This window comes from Manis javanica, chromosome 3 (assembly GCF_040802235.1).
Source record: "Manis javanica isolate MJ-LG chromosome 3, MJ_LKY, whole genome shotgun sequence".
Classification (NCBI taxonomy): Eukaryota; Metazoa; Chordata; class Mammalia; order Pholidota; family Manidae; genus Manis; species Manis javanica.
In genome coordinates this window covers 163,662,474-163,685,739 of record NC_133158.1, presented here as the reverse complement: position 1 = coordinate 163,685,739, position 23,266 = coordinate 163,662,474, and the positions used below count along the sequence as shown (strand labels likewise).

At 56.6% G+C, this 23,266-nt stretch overlaps 1 protein-coding gene and 1 long non-coding RNA gene across 16 annotated transcripts in view; one reads left to right on the top strand and one right to left on the bottom strand.

Moving 5' to 3' along the window:
• PTH1R (parathyroid hormone 1 receptor) overlaps nucleotides 1-7,744 on the bottom strand; it is a 24,953-nt gene extending 17,209 nt beyond the window's left edge. For 2 of the 14 annotated variants that reach the window (XM_073232273.1, XM_073232278.1), the window contains exons 1-3: nucleotides 7,586-7,744; nucleotides 5,360-5,416; nucleotides 2,896-3,021 (exon numbers count right to left, since the gene is read on the bottom strand). In XM_073232273.1, the coding sequence (XP_073088374.1) occupies nucleotides 2,896-2,970 (75 nt within the window). In that variant the 5' untranslated portion in view covers nucleotides 2,971-3,021; nucleotides 5,360-5,416; nucleotides 7,586-7,744. Of the gene's footprint in view, nucleotides 1-2,895; nucleotides 3,305-4,028; nucleotides 4,251-5,359; nucleotides 5,423-7,585 lie in introns of those variants that run through there. The other 12 variants (XM_073232282.1, XM_073232280.1, XM_036991503.2 and 9 more) reach the window with 11 other exon arrangements.
• On the top strand, nucleotides 4,297-23,266 carry LOC108396489 (uncharacterized). Of its 2 annotated transcripts, none has more exons than XR_012129493.1 (4): nucleotides 4,297-4,418; nucleotides 9,784-9,996; nucleotides 21,411-22,066; nucleotides 22,265-23,266. It is a non-coding gene; the product is annotated as an uncharacterized lncRNA (long non-coding RNA). The 2 variants fall into 2 exon arrangements; XR_005053951.2 differs by lacking the exon at nucleotides 4,297-4,418 and adding an exon at nucleotides 5,427-6,782.

Sequence of the window (23,266 nt, the reverse complement as noted above, 5' to 3'; positions counted from 1 at the left end):
GGGGACAGCCATGTTAAATACCTGTTGGTTCCTTCTTGTCTTTAAAAGTGAGCCCTGTGGCCTAGCTGCCCCTGTAGCAGACTGGGAGTAGTTCCTTACACTCCCATCCGTGACAGTACCTCCTGAGTATGTCCAGAGGTCATATCTCTACACTCAAGGCCTGCCCCACTACCCTAATCTTCAGCCTATCCCACTGGGATGCAGTTTCTCATTCACATGAATGCACGCTGAGGGTGTCTTTAAGATGGGGTGTTCCCAAGGATAAGACTACCCTTTTACCCCAACTCAGAATCTATGGGCCTATCCCTTCCTCCAAACTTCACTCCACGTGACACCTAACCTCACAGCTACTCTTCCCTGTAAGACACAAGATGGACCAGCTGAGCCTGGCCACAGCCAGTTGTCCTCCCAGTGGAATTTTTTTTTTCACATCTGCAGGGACCCCCAACTATGAGGTCCCTGCAGATGTGAGCTTGGCCCTGGGACCAACTAAGCCAGTAGCATTCAGATTTGGTAACAGGACTGTCAGATGAGGTTGGGGGGCTTAGGGGCAATCTGTGCAGAAGTGGGTGGAAGTGGCAGCTTCTGGATTCAGAAGAGGAAGCTGGCAGACTCTTGGCGTCTCATTGGCTCCACCTGAGCCCAGGGGGCCCACAGGATTTTGGGTAACACTTGGACCATATCTCCAGCCCTGAAACCAGGGTGGGTCCTGTGCACTCATGACCTGAGTGTTCAGCCACAGATGCCCCACAAGGTCCTGGGGCAGCCCAGCCCTGGCCTTTCTCCTCCTGCCCCACCCTCAGCCTTGGACCAGGGCTAAGCTAGGCAAGTTCTCTGCATGTGCCTCAGCTTCCTGGGGAATCAGTGCGGGGGCCTGGGGACCAATTACATCCACCCCCACCCTCTGATATATAGAGGGACATGGCTTGGCACTTGGCTGGCATACAATAAATAATGGTAGTTTTGATTCAGGTCAACTAAAAAATGTGGACAGCCACAGACCCTTTCTTAGAGGATTGTTGGGAAGATTAAGCTAGTTGATACTGAAAAGTGCTTTGAACAATGTCTAGCAAGTAGAAATCACTGCAAAAGCATTTATTAAATAAAAATAAGAAAACAATAGACCTGGGTGCACATGTGCTCACAAATACATACACATGCATAACTGCCCCTGCAAGTCATGTGCAGACTCATAGCTTCGGACACACATGAGAACACACATGGACTCTCACACAGCCCCAGAGACCACCATGTCTATTGCCAAGGGCCTGCTCTGACACACATACTCTGAGGACATGCACACCCATCACTTTGTCTATCCTGAGTATGGGCAGACAGACTGAGCTGGCTGGCACACCCTGCAGGGGGACCTGGAAAGGTGAGCTGGGCCTGAGGGCAGGGGAGGAAACCACTCTGGGCCCTGCCACACACCAGTGTTTGGAGTATCTCTGCACAAGAAGCTAAGTGTCTCTGAACCTCAGTTTCTTCATCTTTAAATAAGTCCTCATATAGGGTGATGTCTCTGGCTTTGGAATACCAGAGTCGTGAGGGCATGGGCACCAGTGAATGGGGTGTGCTAAGGCCCACATAGGAGAGGAGAGCCTCAGATCAGGGGGTTCTCAGGCAAACGTTTCTTTTTTTTTGCTGTTTTTTTTTTAAAGATAGGAAAACTGAGGTGTGGAGAAGGACAGCCCAAGGTTATAGGCATTATTACGCAGAGCTGAAGGAACCCAGAGCTCCAGCCTTCGCATCTGGGGCTCTGCCTGGGTAGGGAGCTGGTCAGGAGGAGGCGGTTGCCTGCCTGCTGCCTGTTTGCCTTCCTGCCATTCTGTCTCTCTAGAAGGCAGATGCCCCCACCTGGGAGGTGTTTGTGTGTGTAGGGGGGAAGGTGGCAGGGGCCTTCAAGTCAACAGGCAGACAGCCTCTTCAGCAACAGGCTGGTGCCCTGGGACAGTGCTGCTGTGGGATCTGACTGACTCCCCAGGAAATGACCCCCAGACCCTAGCCCAGGATGAGGAGGGTGCTACCTCTCCAAGTCTGCAGTTCTTGGCCCCTGGGAGTCTCTCCGTATTTTTCTGTGCTATTGTTGTCTGTCTACTCCTCCTGCTCTGGGGCACTCTCGTCCCCAAGCTTCTTTGTCTCTGTCTCTCTAGTCTTACCTCCCATTCTGTCTCTTCCCTCTCCAGCCATCTCTTGGCCTCTGCTCTTAATGGAGTAGAGATGGGAGTTCCCCATCTTCCTGGTGTCCCTCACTCACAGGAGTCTCCCACCAGCATGTTTCTCCTGTAAGCGTGCTCTGTGAGGTCAGTCTCCTTCAGGGAACCTCCATTCCTCCTCAGTGCCACGACATACCCGACTTCATGGACAAATGGCTTCGACTCTGAGCTTTACTGGGCATGGGTGCATGTGTGTATGCATGCATATGATCACAGAGCCAGAGGAGACCCCTAAATCCTACCCCTGGCTGGGTGATTCTGACCTCAGACTCAAAGCCCTGTGTCCCAGATCGCAAACAAAACTTGCAGAAAACAGAAACCCCCAAAGTCTGTGGGGTCCTATATCAGGGCAAATGCCCATCTTCCGCTAGATCACACTGTCAACTTCCAGGGAGATAACAATCAGAGCGGTGGTGCTCGTAGAAGTAGAAGATTGGGGAAACGCGACCACAGACTTCCAGACCTGGGACCCCAAACCAAGGCTTCAGAAATAGGGAGATCTTAAGCATTTGGAACCCAGACACCTCAGAGACAGCAGGCATCGAGGATCTCGGGTCATAGGGGATCCCGACCCAAAGTTCAGATTACTTGTGGAACCCAAGGCTCTGCGCCCTAGACCCGTCCCAGGGACTCCAGAACAAGCCCGCAGCCTGTGCTGGAGTGCGGGCGGGAGACTTACCAGCGCATATGCGGAGCTGAGCACCGGGCAGCAGAGCAGAAGCGCCAGGCCGGGCGCGATCCGGGCGGCCCCCATCGCCAGCGCCTAGGGCCCCGTCCCTCGGGGCAGCCGCCGCCGCCGGCCCTGCTAGTGGTGGTGGGGTACAGAGCTGCGTCAGGCCCGGCTGCCCCGCCCACGCCCGAGCCTAAGGGACCCTGGCGGCCCGGCGGCCCGAGGCCCCGGGGCCCGGCGCGGGGCCCATGCGCCGAGGGCGAACGAGCGCAAAGGAGAGAGAGAGAGAGGGAGGCAGGAAGGGAGGCAGCCGGGGGCCCGGCGGGCGGCGGGCGGGCGCCGAACGCTGTAGAGCTGCCCGTCTGCCTCGGAGCTGAGAAATCACATCCATATGGCTGGGCCCCCCGCCCCCGGCCCGCCCCCCGCCCCCCGAGCCCCCACCCGCGCTGCTTTTTCTTTCTTTCTCTTTTTCTTTTAGGGAACTAGGAGCTGCGGCTTCGCCCCACGCCCAGTGGAGGAGGGGTCGGGGGAGGGGTTGGGGTCGCGGTCTGCGGGGGGCGAGCTGGGCTGTTATTTTTAGTCAGCGTCTAACTCAAATGGGGGCGGGGGCGTGGCGGGGGACACGTTTTGGGCCGCGCGGGCGTGCAGCTTGCGGACGCGATCCCAACTTCGCAACCGCACGGAGCCCCACGGTGATCCGCCAGCCAGCTCCTCGCTCTGCCCCTCGGATCCCCAGCCCGTCCGCCGCCGCCTCCGGCATCCGCTCCCCATCCTCAGCGGGAGCCCCGCCTGCGCCCGCGCCGCTGCAGCGCGCCTGCGGCCGGGGCGCTCTATCTGCCTGTCAGTAGCCAGTCCATCGGCTCCCCCGGCCTTGGCCTCCGTTCTTCCAGCAGCCCAAAGCTTCGTTTCGGTCACTCCCTCGCTCCCTCTCTCTCCTCCCCCTTCTTTCTCTACGAAAACATTTGCAAGTTTCCAAAAAAGCCACCGAGCCCAGCGGCGCGGGGCTGGCGGCTCCACCGGACTCCGAGGCGGCGCCGCCGCCAACTGACGAGACGACCAGCCAGCCTGCCAGTCAGGCCCGGAGTCACCCGACCCAACGGCGGCCCCATCCCCTGGGAGCCCGCCCTTAAACCCCTACTTACTCCGAGCGCGCCGCCGCGGCCCCCGCCTAGCCATGGATGTCGGGGACCCCCCGACAGCCTCCCCAGGACAGGACCCCGTCCGCGGCCCCGGGGGGACTTCATGGAGCGCTCGGTGTCCCCTTTGCTCCGCCTGGTCTCCAGCGCCCCCCGTCCGGCCGCCGCCCGGAGCCGCCGCCCGCCGCGCGCGTCCCTCGCCTCGGCGTCTGCCGCTCCCCTCCCCCCGCGGCCCGGGGCCTCTGCCCTCCCCGCCCCCGCCCTGGGCCTCCCCGCCCCCGCCCCACCGTCGTCGCCTCCGACGCGGGTGTGTGGAGCGGCCGAGCGGCGCCCACTGCCCGCTGCCCCCGGATATTTCTCTAGAGGCCGCGGCCAGGGACCGCACAGCAACGGGATGTGAGTGTGGAGGGGACGGGACCCAGAGGGCTCTGACATCGGGGCCTGGGGCCGTAGCCCGGAGCCGTATTCCGGGGCGCTGCCGCCGCTTGACTCTCTCCTCCGAGAAGGCGCAGACGTTATGTTTTCTGATCGTCCGGCCCTGGCCGGTGGATAGGGACCCTCAGCCGCGCAGCAGGCCCTCTTCACGGGAGATACCCGGCACGCGCCAGCCGAGGCGCTGTCTGCTTGCCCGCGGGACTCCCGCTCGGGCTGGACCGGGACCCTGGAGAGGCTGCGGGGCCGCCAGCCCCAGCCTGGCTGCGCCGCCGCTGCCGCCCGCGTCCTCCCGTCCCGCGCCGCCCCACCCTGCACTCTCCTGGACCCCCAGCCTCGGGAATCTCCGAGTGGGTGGATCCGCCGTGCCCTAGACCCGCCCCCTCCCCTGCCTGCGTCTCCGGCCTCAGCTTCCCTTCTCTCCCGCCCCAGTTTCTCCCCAGACCAGGTCTCTCCGAGTCTCGACCGGTCCAGAGGTGGGCCCGGCCTCTCCGGCTCCGCCCCTGACTCCACCCCGGCGGCTCAAGGCTGCAAGATCCGGGGCTCAGGCGGGACCCCCACCCTCGGGCCCCGTCTCCCTCTCCCAGCCCTAAACACCCCTAAACGCTCTTGGCTGACTCTGCTCCACTGGGGACAACCGGCAATCTACTTTGGGAGCAGGGACCTGAAGTGGGGGCAGCGCTTAAGCGCTCCGGCCAGGGGAGCGGGGGAGGACGCCCGAGCGCTCTACGAGGGGCCTCGGACCGTTTCCTTACATCTCAGTACCAGGTGGAGAAGCTGAGGTGCCGGAGGGCCTGGGGATGCCTGGAGTGGAGGGCTTCAAGGATGGTCATGCGGAAGCTAATGTGACATCGTGGCCCTGGAAAATACTTGGGCTAAGTGGTAGCCCCTGCTCACTTACTTACCAATTGTGTGTCCTGGGTGGGAGGACTCTCCTGCTGTCTGGGCGTCAGTCTCCTCATCTGTAAAATGGGGAGTTGACCAGTTGACTCGAAGGACACTTTTTAACTTGACTGTTAGTGCCTCCAAGGGTGGATGTCCAGACCCACGGGCTCTAGGGGCTTCCCAGACTCAGTCTGAGGACATTGAGCTCCTTAGAGCTCCCCAACTTGCCCCCCTCATCTCGAGGATGGCCCCTTTCCTCAGCGTGAGTGGGTCCTCAAGTCCGAGCTTTAATCTAGCTCAGCCAACCTTCCTGGCGGTGCACCCATCTCCCAGAGGGTAAGCACAGGGGTCTTCATACATTTCTGTGGCCACGCCCTCCTCCGTGTTCCACTACCCGCACATTTCTTATCCTGGCATTTAAGGACTGTGCTGTTTGAGGCAGTTTCCTCTCAAAATGACTGCCCAACAGGCACTGTCCACTGACTGCTGGCCACCTCCCCATGCCCACTGGCCTGCTTTTGCCTGTGTAGTTTCCTCTGCCAGGATCCTGCTCCTCTGTGTGGTGTAGAGGACCTCCTTTCCATTCCTCCTTGTGTCCCCATCTCCAGTGCTGGAGGGCCTGTGATTTGGGAGTCTGCTCCCTATGGTGTGTGGGTTTATTGGGATCAGGAAAAGAAGCCCAGATACCCAGAGTGGGCATCTTAAGAACATTCACGGTTCTTCAGTGTTTTGTTTTGATGGTCTCAGTTTTATGTCTCTGTTTCTAAGCGATTCTATTCTACGTTTTATGGTTTCATGACCACTGATCACCTCCTGCCCTTGGGGATAAGAAAAGAACATTCAATGAGGGTTTAGGGGAACTGAGAGGTAAAATTAGAGGCTTTATGGGGGGAAGGAGTCCTTCTTGGTTCTGACACCAGAAAACTTGGGAATGGGAAACAAACTATTTGTATTTGGGAGGACTCTGTTGGGCTGTGGATAGGACAGGGCTGCAGAGAGGGGTCTGATGGGCTCTGGGCATTCCCCTAGCAATAACTCATGTGCTTCACTCCAGAGGCCCCTGCTGGACATCCCACTACTGTGGGTGGGGCTACTGATCCCCTAACTCACCCCAGGCATCTGGTTAAAGTGCCACCATGGGGGTGGGGGTGTCACACATTAACTAGCAGCACCCCAGTGCCTGGCAGAGCCAGCCTGCCCTTCTGACAGGCAAGCCCCAGGGCACCAGGGTCAGTTTCTGGTCAGTTTCAGGTCAGTTTCAATGGAAAGGACTGTTTGGGTCAGGGGTATAGGAGTGAGTCCCTGTGGGGATGCCCCTCTCTGGCCCCAGGCTGAGGCCAAGCAGGAGGAATCACGGGAGGTCACTGAAGCTCAGACCTGGAGCAGAGGCTGGACTCTGATGAAGTGGCTCTAAGATGACAGGCCCCTGCTGCTGCCACTAGCGTGAGTAGGGCTCTGGCCAAGGTATACAGATCCTTGGGCCAGGGTGGGCATCCGACTCAAATAGGAAAGACAAAGGCTCAACTCTCCAAGCTCTAGCCTGGCCTTACTCCCTCAGAAAACCCCTAGCCTGGGGGCTCTCTGGGAAAATTGGCCCACAGACCCCCAATACTTCATCCCCTCAACCCTAGCCCCAAAGTCAGCCTGAATCCCAATGTCAACCCTGATCCCAGTCTGACCTCTAACCCCTGGCTGAACCCTGGCCCCAGGCTGAGCCTCCACCAAGCCTCAATCCCAGACCTCTCTCAGGTACCTGCCCCCTCTGGAAACTTTTCAAGGCAGGGACTGGTAGGGGAGGGGATGGCCAGGCCATAAGTGAACTGAGGTGCCACTTTTACAGTCATTTCGGCTGCTCATAAACACCCCCCACCCGGATGAGTCACTGGAGGCTCCCGAAGCAGCTGCTTGGGCAGCCCCCTCCCCTTGCAATAGGAAGCCTGTTTTTCTCACCTCTCCAGAAAGTGAAGAGAGGGACGCTGGGGGTACAGAGGGCTGAGAGAACCTGTCCCAGGTATGGAGCACTCCCAAGGCACCTGGAGATGTGCGCTTCTTGTCCCCCTTCTGATCACATGGCACAGGACCCCTGCTGCAGGAACACTAGATCCATAGACATCCCCACACAGGCATGCTATGTCTGCCCCATGGCATGGCACAGGCACAACCATGCTAACCCAGTGGGGTACCACTGCCTTGCCCCTTCCAGCTACGCTCAGGTCCTAGGGCTCCCTTGGATGGACCCCACTCACCTGGAGCCCACGGTGCCTTCCAAGTAGAGGTTAGAGATGCAAGGCAGACTCAGGTTGGCTGTGGGGGAGGCCATGGATAGTCCTGAGCAGCTTCTGTGGTTCAGGTCTAAGCAAGGATGTTGCTGTTCAGGACAGGAAAAGGCCTGAGTCAGAGCTTTCACTTGAAAAGGAGAATTAATTATTTTTTACCAAGCTGTATACTAGCCCAGGACTTTGTCCCAGACCCCTGGTGGGGGAGCAGAGGCAGGTCCAAGTGTACTGGTATTCAGGCACCCTAGGCTGGTCCCTCCCCCACCTCTGTGCCCCTGCCTGCCAGGTGCCTGGGCCAGCCCCTCAGGGGTATGTGTGCCCCTCAGTGGTCCCCTCCTTGCCCTGCCAAGCCTCTTTCCCACTAACTCTCCTGTCTGTTCCTGTTTACCTGTCTGCTCCTTCCAGCCTATTCTATATCTCAGAAATTTCAGGCCATCATCAGGTATAAACCAGCTCCTTTGAGTGACTTCATTAATGTTTTGGGCACCTGGAGGAATCAAATGGAGGCTGAAGGTTGTTCATACCCTGGTAACAGGCAGGAAAACTGAGACTAGAGAAGGCCTGACCTCCCAGCAGTGGGCACCCAGGGTCCCCCAGCCAAGAGAGATGTGAGGGCCCTCATTCCATCCAGCCTTGGTCCTGACTGACCTGCAGCCCCTTGCCCACTGGAACATAGTCTCCCAGCATTGAAAGCAGCCAAGAAACGCTTTCTGGCTGTCCCCAGAGCACTACCCAGACTCAGGGCTGGCTTATTATAGGCAAAGGAGCAGAGGTCACAAAGGAAATGGGTTGTAGAGAGGATACCCTCCCTCTGTGGTTTTGTGGAAAGAGCTGTAGCAGAACCAGGACTGGACCTGGATGCCGAGGGGGACAGATGGGGAGGCAGAGATCGTGCAAGATCCTGGAACATCACCCCAGGGCCCTGAGACCCTGGTTGGAGGCTGCCCTTCTGCCCAAGCCCAGTCTGAGCCGGTTTGCATCTGGAAGTCCCAGGCTCAACCTGACTAGGTGTAATGATTCACGTGGCAGCTACCACTCAGCACATTCCAGCCATAGTCCCCAGTGCCCAGTACGTGAGGTGGCTGACCCCAACCACCCAGGCTGTTAGGGCACGTTCCTGGGCCTCCCACCCCCAGGAGCTACCCATCCCCAGGTCTCCCAGGCTCCTGGGGAGGGTACCACACTTTATAATTTCCAAAGTACTTTCTAGTTCATAAACTGGAAAGGGAGGCAGAGAGCTTGTCAACACCTGGCCTCCAGGTGGGGAAAATGAGGCCTAGGGAGTAGACTAGGCTGGCTGGGCGCACATCATGAGACTATGACAAACAGCACGTACACAGCTCCTGCGCCTGCTGCTGGGCTCCACCCAAGCATGCAGTTCCAAGGGGTATCCCAGGGCACATGGGCCATTTCTGTGAGCAGGACCAGAAGGAGGCCAGATTTCAGCTTTCCAGTGGCATCCAAGAGGGAGAGCTCCCCTGCCTTCTGTCAAGCTGCCCTCTGCCCTGCCCCCCCACCCGTGGAGCCTCTCCCTCTTCTGAGTGCCCCCACCCCAACCCCGCCTCTTCCCACTCTTCCGTCCTCACTGGCCAGGGAAGGAGGAGGCTGGGGCCCAATGCTGTTCTGACCTGTGAGTCTCCTTCCTGCTCGTGGCCTCAGTTTCTCGATCTGTCATTAACAGATGGGCAGTTCAAGGCTTGAAGGGGCTTCATAAAGTGCCCAAGCCGCTGGGTCTTGAGTGATGACCTGTGAACCTGAAAACCCAAGGTCCTCTCTTCCCTCGAGCCTAGGGGGCTGCCCAAGCAGCAGGCTGTGTTCCTCCAGTGAGCCCCAGCCCAGGGCTCTGAGGAGGGCTTCTGGCCCTCAGTTCCGGGGACAGGAAGTCGTATTTTGGTCCTGGGTCCTGGGGAAGGAGGCAGGGGGAGAATGGCAGCTCAGACCCAGTGGTGTTTACTCGGGCCTGGCCCCCTCTGCACTCAACAGGCCCATTCATTGGGAGCCCCATAAACCCTTTGGGGCTCCCTGAGGTTCAGAGCGCCTGGAAGCCAGGCCTGGCTGCTGCCCCCAGATCTGCTGGGGACCACGGGCAGCAGGTGGGGTAGAAGTGAGGCCAGGCTGGGGGTGGCAGTGGGAGTCTCAGGCACATCTCAGTTTCCTGATCTTTGCAGGATTGCTGGTTCCTGTTCATGCACATTATGAAGTAGTTGGGGGAATTGAGGAGGCCACCATAGCTGTGTACCCCAAGATGAGGTTCTGAAAACATGTCCTCCAATCACACGGCCTTCAAACAAAGTCAAGACTGCAGCGGTCCAAGCGAGAGCTGAGCTGCTTGTGGAGATCCCACAGCTGGCCTTGGACTGTCCACAGCCTACATTGTCCAGGTGGGCATGCATGGGCATCCACCTGGGCTGGAGGGAGTCTCTTGGCCACCCCAGCAATCCCTTCCTCATCTGTTCATTGGGAGATCTTCACAGGCAGTGGGAATATGGGGGCTGGTTGAGGGATGAGGCCCTAGGGTCTGCTCAGCCCCAGGTGAGGACTGTGATTACTCACACCAGGGGGCTCTTCATGCTGTCTGCGGTCTTCCAGCTGTGCTTTAATTAGGTGGGGCAAGTATGGTCCTGTGGTCCCTGGAAGCGGAAGGGAAGCTGCAGCAGCATTTGGTGGGAAGAACCATGGATTGAGGGGCTGATCCCTACCCAGCTCCTGGGTGAGCTTGGAATAATCCTTTCTTCACCCTGGGCTTGTTCCCTTCAGGCCACTGACTAAAGGTAGAGTGGACGTGCTCCCAAACTCTTCTCAGCCCCGGATTCCCATGCTGGGCATCTGAGTGGAGACCCTAATGGCAGGGAGGGATAGGGCAGGATCAAGGCCTGCCACCTCAGGCCTCTTTCAGCAGTGCCCCCACATGCCCTGGCCACCTGGCCAACTGCTCCAGACCCTGGTGGGGGCTGAGAATGGAGTCTCCTTTCCCAGATGCTTTCCGGGTGGAGTGTGACTTCCCTCTCCGGTGGTTGTAAAATGCCCTGAAGCCTGGTGGGTCCCTACTTGGTGGGGGAGGGCTGTGCCTAGGAATAACCCCCCTCCCTGGCGTGTGTGACACGTGTTTCCGCCTCTCCCAGCATGGGCTCTCGCTGATGCTATTTATAACCTTTAAGAGCTCCTGCCGACTGCAAAGTTTTCTTAAACTCAAAATATCACTGAGGTCCTGGGCACACGTTCCAGAGGCTGGCTGGGCCCTGCGGTTTGAGGGGACGAGGGGGCCAGGAAGGAGGAGGCAGTGGGAGGGGTTAGCTCAGACACTGGGTCCTGGCTGGGGACTGTGGTGGGGAGATCTTGGGTGGGGAACCCCTAGGTTTGGATGCTGGGACCGGCTTGGCCTAGAAGTAGGCTCTATGTAGATGGTCCTTGGTCAGGCTGAGCCATCTCTCTGGGCCTCAGTTCCCTCTCATCCGGAATGCCTTGGGGAGCACTGCCTGGGTGAAGCAGTGAGATGGCAGGGTCACTGGGAACATCTGGGGCTGGGACGAGCACTGTGTCTGTCCGGCAATCCAGCACCTGGCACAGAGCCTGGCCTAGAAGCACCGTGGATATTGGCTAAACTGGTCAGAAAGGGGAAGCACTTTGAGGAAGTTTATAAAACCGTGTGTGGGAAAGTGATGTCCAGAGATGGGCAGTGCCATTCTAGAGGTCACCCAGTTCATCAAGACCAAGTGCCCAGGCTTTCCCAACACCCAGGGCCTTCTGAGGTTCCCCTTAGGTTTGGAAGAGGCTGAAGGGCCTCGACTAGGGACAGGTGGGTTGTTACCTTGGGAGGTCCTCAGGGGACAACAGGAGGATGGCTAGGCATGGCTCTGAGACCCCCCCAGGGATGGAGGGGCGTGGGCTGCAGGCTGGGCCCACAGAGGGCAGGGTGCTGCCCAAAGTCACAGCTCCTGTGCACCCTGGGCCGCCACTCCGCCTCCCCAGCCTCTCTGCCTCCTCAAGAGTGGGTAAAACGCTGAAGCCCCATTTCCCAGGTGGAAAGCAGTCCTGAAGACTGAGGACTCAGTCATCTCTGTAGAGAGGCCAGTGGTTTAGGCCAACTCCTCTGCATCCCCTTACTTTCACACCTTCCTGACCTGGAACAGGAGTGACCTGACCTCTGGCTTTGCGGCATATCTTGGCCGCGCAACAACCCCTGCTCCACATCTGGTTGTGGAAGCCATTCCTGGCTTCCTGGGTCCCAGATGGAAGGGTGGCCACCCCCACCCTTCCAACTCAGGGCTCCACATCAATTTTCCCATTCTAGCGTAACCACAGAGGGCTATTTGGAGGTAATGGCAGAGAGGAAGTGATGAGCTAGCAGAGAGAGGAGAGGGAGGACAGAGAAGGAGAAGTTCTGCAAGCTCGGTGGTGATGGAGCCACTCTGTTGCTCAAATGCCTTCCTGTGGCCCCTGGATCAAGTCACTCATCCCTCAAACACTTGAGCACCTACTGTGTGCTGGGTGGACTTGGAGAGCTGGCGGCCCCACTTCCCTCCCCGGAGCCACTTCCCTGCCAGCCCCACAGCTCTGGGGTTCCCGCTGCCTGAACCCTCAGTGAGCTCTTGCCTCTGCCCCTGCTTCTTGCTGTCTGGTCCACCCTCCCCTTCTCAGCTTGGGAGATCACCTATGCCCTTCAAATGTCCCTTCCTTTCCAGGTCTTCTTGAATCTGTCCTTTCCCCCGCCATCCCCAGAGAGCGAGACCGTAGACTCCCAGACTTGCTTCTATCCTAAGAGACTGTGAGTTCCCCAGGGCAGGACTGGGTCATTCCTGTGGTCCTGCTGAGTCCTCCATGGTAGAAAACACATCATTTTGTTCTGCATCTCTGCAGGAGGGGAGAGGTACTAGCTGGAGCTTTGGAACCCAAACACCCCATCTTCTCTCGCCCCCCTCTTATCTTTCTGTTGTTATGGGGAAGGCCTTCTTCTTCTGAGCCTCAGTTTCTCAGAAGGACCCTCCTCTGGCCTCTGAAGAAGTCCCTGTCATGGGTTCTTAGAAAGCCCTCCTCTAGGGTACCTTATGAGGTTGAACACATCTGATGGAAAATCCTTAACAAATCTGGGAGCAGCCCAAGGGGTCATGGTAGAGGGACCAGAGCACAACTCCCAGGCGGGTGAATGAAGCCTGCAGAGGCCTGGGGCTGCAGGGAGGGCTCATGCAGTCCTCCAGCACAGGCCTGACCACCTGTCTCTGTGGTCACCGTTCTCAGCCAGACAATGGGGGTGAGCAGCTTGGCATATTCTCTCTCTGGACCCTGAAGTCAGGGGATGGGGCTGGAGGAGGTGAGGGCTTTTGGCAGCTACAGTCTGTAGTCCCTCTTTCTGGTTCCTGTCACCAGACTGCATCTACAGTGACTGAGGTCAGGCAGGGGGCTTGGGCTTGCTGGGTGGGGGTAGGGCCTGCTACACCCACCAGAGGAGTTAGTTCCTCCTTACCTGCTCACCAGAGCTCCTAAAGGCAGCGCCCTCTTTAAGCAGTGGGGTTTGCAGTCAGGCAAGGCTCCCGGAGGGGCACCTGAATCCCCTCGTCCCTCCCCACTTATCTACAGCCTTGGGTGAGTCCTATATTCAAGGAGAATTCCAGCCGATTGCTCCCTTGTTGACTTGGCTCTAAGCTCTCTAAGCTCCAGCCTTCTGTGAGCCACTGATACCTGGGGAGGCAGCAGTTTGGTGCAAGAAGGGGAAGGTGGAGACTCAGGTCCAAGGATGCCCCAAACTGACTGGGCTGGGGAGACTGTGTGTCTTCTGAGCGGCCCTAAGACCTCACCCATTTTACAGGTGTGAACACTGAGGTCTCCAAAAGGGAAGAGGCTTCAGGAGTCAGTGATGAGACCAGGACCAGAACTGGGTCCCCTGTTAGCTCGGGTGGGACATGATGCTTTGGTATACCCTAACATTACATCTCCCCTAAATAGCCTCTCTGTCAACCAGGCTGCAGACTCCTGAGACACAAAGAACTTCCCTCATGCTCAAGGGTGAGGCTCCCTGGAGCAGAGGGTGTCAAGTCCAGAAGCTGCAGAGCTGGGTGCCTGGTGTCGCCCCTCTCTGTCTGCTCCAGGCACTGCATTTTGGGGTCCCTGGGCTGGTTTGAGGGGCCACTCCACATTCCTGGGCATCTGTAAGCCTGTGAGTTTACTATAGTCTCCCCCCAGCCCTCCAGGCCAGCTTGATGGGGACTTGCTTATGCCCCAGACATCCTTCTTTCCTTTTGCCCTTCCTCTGCCTGCTCTGGGGTCCCGGATCTGGGAAAGGAATGGGTCGAGAGCCTTCCAGAGAGTCCTTTCCCACGAGAGCCGAGCTCTGACCCCATCTTTATCTGGCCTGGGTGTGCCAAAAACAACACAGATGCTAAGGCTCCAAATCCCCAATCATGGGGACACCGACCTCCCCTGGCCCAGCTGCTCTGCTGTGGCCTCTATTTCCCCTCTGCAAACAGGGTGCTGGTGGGACTCGCCCTCCATGGGGTGGGGGAGGAGGCAGCAGAAAAGTCCAAACCCCTGGGCATTCACGCTCACTCGTGCTTGTGTGCTCACACAGCCACCCAGACCTCGCCAGGCAGGCTGCTGTGGTTCCCTGGTTTCTCTTGCCTTTAGCCTCTGTTCTCCTTCCTATTCTCCTAATTCCCACCCAAAGGTCTTTCTTCACCTGTGAGCTTATGTGATGTGTTAGGTTTGTGTGTATGTAAAGGTACAGTAATATGTGTATACACCCATGCAAAGTGTGTGGCTGTGTGTGCATGTGCATGAACACTGGTGCAAAGGCATCTGTATAGTGTGAGGATTTGTGTAGAAAGGTGTGCGCTTAGGAGTGTGCCTACTCTTGGTCCAAGCACCTGTGGGACAGGGGACCAACCCGAGTGTGTGTGTGTGTGTGTGTGTGTGTGTGTGTGTGTGTGTCTGTTTAAGACATAACCACACTGGTGGGTGGACAGATATATAAATACTCACACAGGTAGAAACGGGAACTGACCCTAACTATTCCTGGCTAGGGCCTTGGGCCGTTTTTAATGCAGCTCCACACCCAGGGCCACAGAGGGCATTTGTGTGGCTGCTGGAGGCAAGGACACAGCTGGGGCCGGATAGGGCAGGGTGGGGACAGCTCTGGGTCTGCTGGGGCCACCACAGCTAGGTGGGGTCTGCAAATGGAAAGGGCGGGAGGCCTTCCTAGCCACCACTGCGTTTCCTGCTGTCATCACCACCACCACCTCCTTGTCAACCCCCCACCTTCGTTTGCCTCTACCGCTACCATCTCTGTCCCCTCAGTTCTGATTGCCTGTGCTCACACTGTCTTCCTGCATCCTGGTCTGGTACCCCTTCTTGTCCCCTTTGGGACGCTTGAGGATGAGAGATGAGTAGGATGAGATTTGCCTTATACTTGGCAGGAAGCTGGGTGTGCGCACGCATTGTCCGGAGGCTCTGGGAAGGTGCATCCAGCCCTGTGTGCTGTTCCCTTTGTCTCTGGTCCTCCTCAGCACCACTCCCTTCCCTATTTCTGAATCTGTCCCCATCTCTGGTCTCTCTCTCTCCCTCAATCTCTGTCTCGGTCCTTGTGCCTTGTCTCTGAAGTAGTCGGTCCCGTCTCCATTTCTCCATGATGGCCCAGGGGAGCCAGTTCCCCGCCCCAGCCAGCACGCACTGTTTGCCTGAGACAGTTGGTCCGTCCAGTCAAACAACCACCCAATTCAGACTCCTCATCTGACTGACAGGGTTTTTTTTTCTCCTGCTAAATTTACTTGCATTTTTGACTGAATTGGCCATTCAACAGAGGTTGTGTCTACATGCCCCTACCCCGCCCCATGCCAACAGATGAACAGGCTCATAGACGGATACACACACAGGGCCTGGAGCCGTGGGCGTGCTCATATGCATGGTGCTCACAGCCTCATGTGACACATGCCCACGCATGATGCCCACAGTGATGCGTGTGAGCACATGCAAGATGGCACACATCTACACAGGCACACATGCGTTCCCACCTCATGCCGAGGTGACAGTGTCCTTGCACCCTCAGACCAATTCTGGGGAAGCCTTGGGGATATGGAGGCCAGGCAAGAGCTCCTGTCCAGCAGCCTGGGGCAGCCACAGCCCTTCTCCTCTGAGGCAGCTTGTGTCCCGCCCTCCTTCCTCCAGCCTCAGTGTCTAGGTGGGGTTTCTGGTCATCTTGGACCACCGAGCCCCTGCAAGCCTCAGTAGCAGCTCCCAGACCCTGATCCTAAAAGGGGACTCTTTTTTTTTCTTCCAAGGACAATAAATATTTGCTCTTTGGGAAACGGCTGGTGGGAGAGTATAGGGTTTGGCCCAGTAGTGGGGAATGTCCAGGCCAGTTCAGAGAGGCATCAGGCTGCACCTCACCCCCTCCCCTCTGACCCCCACCTCAGGCCTCGTTTCCTCCATTCCTTTGCCCAACGTGTTGGCACCCTTCCTCCCATCCCTGCTTTCTCACAGAGCCCTACCCAAACCTCACCCATCAAGAGTTTTCTACCCCTCCCATTCACCCTTGCCAGCCCCCTGCCCCTTTCCCATGTGCTCGGGCTGCATGCGCCAACTTGCATTCTGGTTCTTTGGGGTAAGTAAGGGGCTCAGCTTTCCAAGACACATTTCCAATCTACCTCCATAGACCAGACACTGAGGGCAGGGCCAGTGGCCCCCAGGCCAGGCCCTGAGAACAGAGCACACCCCTCAGACTGAGGTCAAGGCTATGCCCTCCTTCCATAATGGACTAAGCCTGGCCAACAGTGTCCCCCATCCTGTCCCCCATGATGCCCTGGTCCCTGGATACTCTTGCCTACCCACCCCTCCCTCATGCTCAATTGGGCTCCCAAATATAGTGGCCATGGCCACAGCCGGCCAGGACACCACAGCCCCAAGCGTCAGTCCTGGGCCGGGATCAGAGGGGCAGGAGCTGATTATAGGTCCCTGGGCCAAACCCAGGGCTTGCCTGCCAGCCCGCTGGGTCCTGCCACCCCACCCCCAGAACCACAAGGTTGGAGCATCTGGTCCCCGTCAGCACAGTGGGCAGAGGGAGGGGCCTGAGGGCTGCATTTGGCCTGCCGAGGACAGAGTTGTCTGTGTGTGGTGTGGGGGTGGTGAGGACAGGCTGGCACTCAGGGGCAGTGACTGTCCTCTGAACCCAGGACCACCTTGCCCCTGCGTCTGTGGCCATTGTATAGATGGGGAAACTGAGGCCAACAGCCAGGACCCGCCTGGGTTACAGGATTATAAGGAGTCTTCTGCCTCCCTCCTTGCCACTCCTTCCCGTCTTTCAAGGTCTGGGCTGTGCCTCCGGGAAGCAGGCCACATCCTGTTGGTGGCAGAGCAGCCCTGCTGGGAAGTCCTCAGACTAAGTCAGACTTTCACCTAAGACTCTAGGGGAGTGGATGGTGCAGAAATTCCTCTCCTCTGGGTCCTCGTGGCTGCCTCGTGCCCTCTTCAGCCAGACTTGCAGGGCAGCTCCTGCTCTTTTTGGGGCCTCAGTCCCCCGGTCTGTGTAGTTGGGCAGGAACTAGCAGCTTTGTGCCGTGGCTGTATTTATGGGCATCCAGAGTGTGGTTGTGGGTTCACGTCTGTGTGGACACACGTGTGGGCCCTGGTGGGGCCATGGGCCTGCCCACACCTGGAAGGGGTCCCCAGGACCTGCTGCACAGCAACATTTGACCTACTTGTGGGGCTCTGGATCCATCCCAGGCCGCGTTCTCGACTCCTCCGGGAAGTGTGGGCCTGAGGCCCAGCCCAGGGGCTGTGGGCCAGGAGGGGCGGTATGGGGTGGACTGGGGCAGCCTGTGGGGCTTGCGGCCAGGGGACAAGGGCATGTGGGGAGCCTGACCCTCCTTCTCTGCCTCCAGATCCTGGACCCAAGGGACAGCCGGGCCTCACCCATCCATCCCTCCCTCCCTCTCCTTCCCCCCAACACCTTCCACGTGGCCACCATATTCTGATCTCCTCAAACTGGCTCTGACAGGATGAGGGACATTCCTCATGCCCCTCTGAATACTACCAGGAAGGTCTGCCAAGCACTTATCCCCTCCGTTCGCCAAGAGCTCACCCCTTCCTTCTTCCCGCCCTTGTCTACCAGTGCATCAGGCAATGCCAGTGTGGAAAACCAGCAGCCCCTGTCCTGGGGCCTGGGTCTGGGGTACACGTTTGGGTTCACAGGCCTAGACTCTGGGTCTAGAGTCCTGGGTCCTGGGGTCTAAAATCAGGGTCTAGAACTAAGGTCTGATTTTGGCCTCTTGGGTTTTGGAGTCTGTGTCCCCAGAGTGGGGTCTGCTCCTGGGCACTGGGTTCCAGGTTCTAAGTTTGGGGTTCAGATCCTGAGTCTGCGTCTGGGGTCTGGGTTGGGGTTCTAGGTTCCAGGTCTGGAGTCTGGGGTCTGGGCTTGGCCCCCTGGAGTTTGGGTTCAGGAGTCTAAGGCTGCTTCCTGTCCCTTCTGCGCCACCTGCTGGCTAGTCATCATGGTCGAGTCACAGCCTGTCCCTTGGGGTCACCCTCTCTCTCCAGGCTGTTGAGAGGAGTCTTGGCCAATGCATGGGCCTGGATGGGAAGCAGGCCTGAGTTGAGGTGGCAGCAGGTGGGCTTAGGGGCAGTGGCAGGCTGCATTGCTGTCCCAGGGTTCCACCTGCAGTCACCAGAATTCTTGTCAGTCAGTCAGCAACCCCACCCCAACTCCCCAATCACCCTTCACCCCACTCCACTGATGGAGTTTGCAAGAGTCCCAGTCCCACTGTGAAAGGTGGCAAATGAGGTGTTTGGATATTTGCTGTCTAACACTTATTTATTTATTTTTTAACTAAGCTATCATTGCTATACAATCTTATGCTCAGGTTTCACATGAGCAACATTATGGATACTACATTCCCCCTATTATCAAGTACCTACCACATACCCCATTACAGTCACTGTCCATCATCATAGGAAGATGCTATAGAGTCACCACTTGTCTTCTCTGTGCTGTACTGCCTTCCCCGTGCGGCCCCCCTACATTATGTGTGCTAATCATAATGCCCGTTAATCCCCTTATCCCTCTCTTCCCACCCACCCTCACCAGTCCTTTTCCCTTTGGTAACTGTTAGTCCATTCTTGGGTTCTGTGAGTCTGCTGCTGTTTTGTTCCTTCAGTTTTGCTTTATTGTTATACTCCACAGATGAGTGAAATCATTTGATACTTGTCTTTCTCCACCTGGCTTATTTCACTGAGCATAATACCCTCTAGCTCTGTCCATGTTGTTGGCAAATGGTAGGATTTGTTTTCTTATGGCTGAATAATATTCCATTGTGTATATGTACCACATCTTCTTTATCCATTCATCTACTGATGGACACTTAGGTTGCTTCCATTTCTTGGCTATTGTAAATAGTGCTGTGATAAATGTAGAGGTGCATATGTCTTTTTGAATCTGTAATCCTGTTTTCTTAGGGTAAATTCCTAGGAGTGGAATTTGTGGGTCAAATAGTATTTCTATTTTTAGTTTTTTGAGGAACCTCCATACTGCTTTCCACAATGGTTGAACTGATTTACATTCCCACCAGCAGTGTAGGAGGGTTCCCCTTTCTCCGCATCCTCGCCAGCATTTGTTGTTCCTACTCTTTTCTGTGTTGGCCGTCCTAACTGGTGTGAGGTGATATCTCATTGTGGTTTTAATTTGCATTTCCCTGATAATTAGTGATGTGGAGCATATTTTCATGTGCCTGTTGGCCATCCAAATTACTTCTTTGGAGAAGTGTATGCTCAGCTCCTCTGCCTATTTTTGATTGGCTTATTTGCTTTTTGGTTGTTGAGGCATGTAAGCACTTTATATATTTTATATGTCAACCTCTGATCAGATATGTCATTTATGAATATATTTTCCCACACTGTAGGATGTCTTTTTGTTCTACTGATGGTGTCCTTTGCTGTACAAAAGCTTTTTAGATTGATACAGTCCCACTTGTTCATTTTTTCTTTTGTTTTCCCTTGCCCAGGGAGATATGTTCATGAAAAAGTTGCTCATGTTTATATTCAAGAGAGTTTTGCCTATGTTTCTTCTAAGAGTTTTATGGTTTCATGACTTATATTCAGGTCTTTGATCCATTTCGAGTTAACTTTTGTGTATGGGGTTAGACAATAATCCAGTTTCATTCTCTTACATGTAGCTGTCCAGTTTTTCCAACACCAGCTGTTGAAGAGGCTGTCATTTTCCCATTGTATGTCCATGGCTCCTTTATCATATATTAATTGGCCATATATGTGTGGGTTTATATCTGGTCTCTCTATTCTGTTCCACTGGTCTGTGGTTCTGTTCTTGTGCCAGTACCAAATTGTCTTGACTACTGTGGCCTTGTAGTAGAATTTGAAGTTGGGGAGCATAATCCCCCCAGGTTTATACTTCCTTCTCAGGACTGCTTTGGCTATTCAGTCTTTTGTGGTTCCATATGAATTTTAGAACTATTTGTTCCAGTTTGTTGAAGAATGCTGTCAGTATTTTGATAGGGATTGCATTGAATCTGTAGATTGCTTTAGGCAGGATGGCCATTTTGACAATATTAATTCTTCCTACCCAAGAGCATGGGATGTATTTCCATTTATTAGTGTCCTCTTTAATTTCTCTCAAGAGTGTGTTGTAGTTTTCAGGGTCTAGGTCTTTCACTTCCTTGGTTAGGTTTATTCCTAGGTATTTTATTCTTTTTGATGTAATTGTGAATGGAACTGTTTTCCTGATTTCTGTTTCTGCTAGTTCATCGTTAGTGTATAGGAATGCAACAGTTTTCTCGCCTAACATTTATTGAGTGTATCATGTGTACCAGGCTCTTTCTGGACTCTGGGTATATATAGCTCTGGAAGAACAAAAATTCCTGCCATGCCAGCTGACACTTATGGATTGGGGGATACGTGTTAAAAACAAGAAAGCAAAGAAGCAAGCTCATTTTAAGGTATGCAGGGATGGAGAGTCAGAGCAAGAGCCTGGCAGAGGGAGAAGGTCCAGGGTAGTCTGAGGCTTCTCAGAGGAGGTGATGTCTCACTGAGACCAGGTGGTGACAATGGGTCAACCAGGGTCGAGGTCCCATTTAAGAATTCCAGAGGGAGGAAACAGCCTGTGCAAAGCCAGGGGCTTGAAGTAACCTAGGAGTAGGCTGGTATGGCCAGGGGTGTCCTGCCTTTATCCACACACCCCTCAGAAGTCAGCACCCACCTCTTCCCCAGCATTCCCCTTGGCTGGGGGGTGGGGCAGGAAAGGAGGTAGGGAGTGCTGTGGGACGTAGCAAGTGTGAGTCCGCATCAGTGTGTGGCCACCTCTCAGATGCTGGAGCTGGGGGAAACAAGGGGATAGGATCCAGGCCCCGCCCATGCCTCCAGGCTCTCTAGGCCCCCAGGCCATGCCAGGATCTTGCCTGAAAGGCACCAAGCTCAGTCTAGGACCTGGGAGAGAGATGAGTGCTGAGCCTTGGTGTGGCTTGTCTTTGTTGCCTGCTGCCCACCCCTCCCTCTCACAATGCCTCCTCCCCTCCTGATCTGCTTGCCCGCCTACCCACCCGGCCTTGTCTCCAGCTCAAAGGCCTATACTGCTGGCAGGCAGGGGGCTGGCCCTGGGACTGCTCCTGCTGCTCCCTGCAGGGCTCCTGCTGGTAAACGGACATTAGTTATAGGTTGACAGGGGTCCTGTGGGGTGAGCTCTGGGGCACTGTTGCTCCCAGAAGCCAGAGCTCAGACAGTCAAAGGCCCAGTCCCAGCCCCAGCCTCTATCTCAGACCCGGGGAGGAAGTAAAGGATGGCTCTGTGCTCTCTGTCCCTACTGCAGGACCACATCTGAACTGTACACGAAGGAAGGGGACCAAGACACCACTCCAGATCCTCCTGTACCAGGCAAAGGAAGGTGGCACTGTGTAGACCTGGCTGGCTGCCCGAGCCCACCCACCACATATCACAGACCTAGAAACGGAGGCTCTGGAGGCCCATGTCCCCCACCTACCCTGGTTCAAGCTGCTAATGCATGTGGATGAAAGAAACGAGGCTGGGAGTCGGGGTAACCCTGCATATGTCCTCTGTGCTGGGCCTTGGTTTCCCCCTGATGAATGAGAGGAGACTGGGTAGTGTCTCTCTGGCTGTGCCTGTGGGTGGTCCCCCCAGGACATCCAGAGTCAGTTGTCCAGAGAGCAGTGGGGCCGCCTGAGGCCTCTCCCTGTGTGTCCCCCTCTGGCTGTCTTCTCCTGTGGCATTTCTGGCTCATCTCTGTGGACCCTCCCCCTCCCCCTTTCTTTCTCAATACTCTTGCCAAACATCTGGAAGAAAAGTGAAAAACTTGCCCCCCCCGCCACCGGATGCTAGATTTCCAGATGTGGGGTGCTCTGCCCTCCAGATGAGGGGGGGAGTGTTCTGTGTTCCAGCTAGAAGAGGGCCCGGCCCCAACCCTTGCCTGCTGTCCCCTCACCATGAGGCTGAGGGACAGGACAAGAGGTAGCTGGGCTGAGCGGGAGGATGGGGTGGGCACCCCAGGGAGAAGCCCCACTGACTTGGTCCCCCCGGCTGGGCCCAGCTCCCCTCCACACCCGGGAAGTCCCATGGGGGCCTGGGGAGGGGTACTGCCTTTGAAGTTTCTATCAAAGGCGCCAGACACTTAAAAATAACAAGGAACACCTCTTTCCCACCCTTCAGCACAGACACTGGCGAGAAAGAGAGCCCAATATGGTGGCAAGATGTCAGATTCTGTGCCTGGCATGAGGTGCTCATGCCACCTCAGCCTTCCCACCTCCCCCCACCTCCCCAGATGGTGGCCCAGCCAGGCTGGGCTCTGTCACTGCCATCTGCTATGGGCCGGGCACTCCAGGTGGGCATACCAAGCTGGGCACCAGAGGGTAAACTTTGCCCAGACCCCTGGGGTCCCTCAGAGATTTGGACCCTTCCAGGACCTGCACCAGAAGGGTCGGCAGAGGGCAGCATGGGGCAGTAGGACAGCAGGCAAGACAGCTTCCTGGGAGAGGGGTAGTGGGGCCTGGAATGTGCCAGACAGGAGCGGTGAGGGCCGCTGGGCAGATCTCAGCATGGACCTACCCAGGGGGAGGCTGGGCTCCACGCAGGGCAGCACACAGAGCCAGGCAGGGGCCTCCCTCACACAGACACAGATGCCCCTGCATGGAAGGACACCCAGACAATGCCCAGACCGGTGCAGACCTCTCCTCTCCACAAAGACACACAGACACAGTGTGTGCAGGGGTCTGGCGGGAAGCAGGCCCTGACGTGTGTGGGGAAAGTGGGTCACCATGGGGCTGTTGGAAAGGGGCAGTAGGAAGTGAAAGGGTGAGATTGGCAAACTGGCCTTGGGGGCAGGCAGGTGCTGTTGTAGGAGGCTGTGGAGGCTGTCGGCTGTTGGACTGGCTGCGTGACTGCCCTCAGGGAGTGGCACACTTTCTACTGCCACCCAGGGTGTTCCTGGAGACCCTGTGACACAGGGCTGGGGCTGCAGCTGCCTGTGAGCCGTGGCCAGACGCTCACAGACAGACACATATAAACACCCAGACTTAGACCCACAGAGCCAACACACAGAGCCAGGCAGGGGCCTCCCTCACACAGACACAGACATAGCACACACACACACAGACTGCCCTGTACGGAGGGACACACAGACAATGCCCAGACCTGCACAGACCTCTCCTCTCC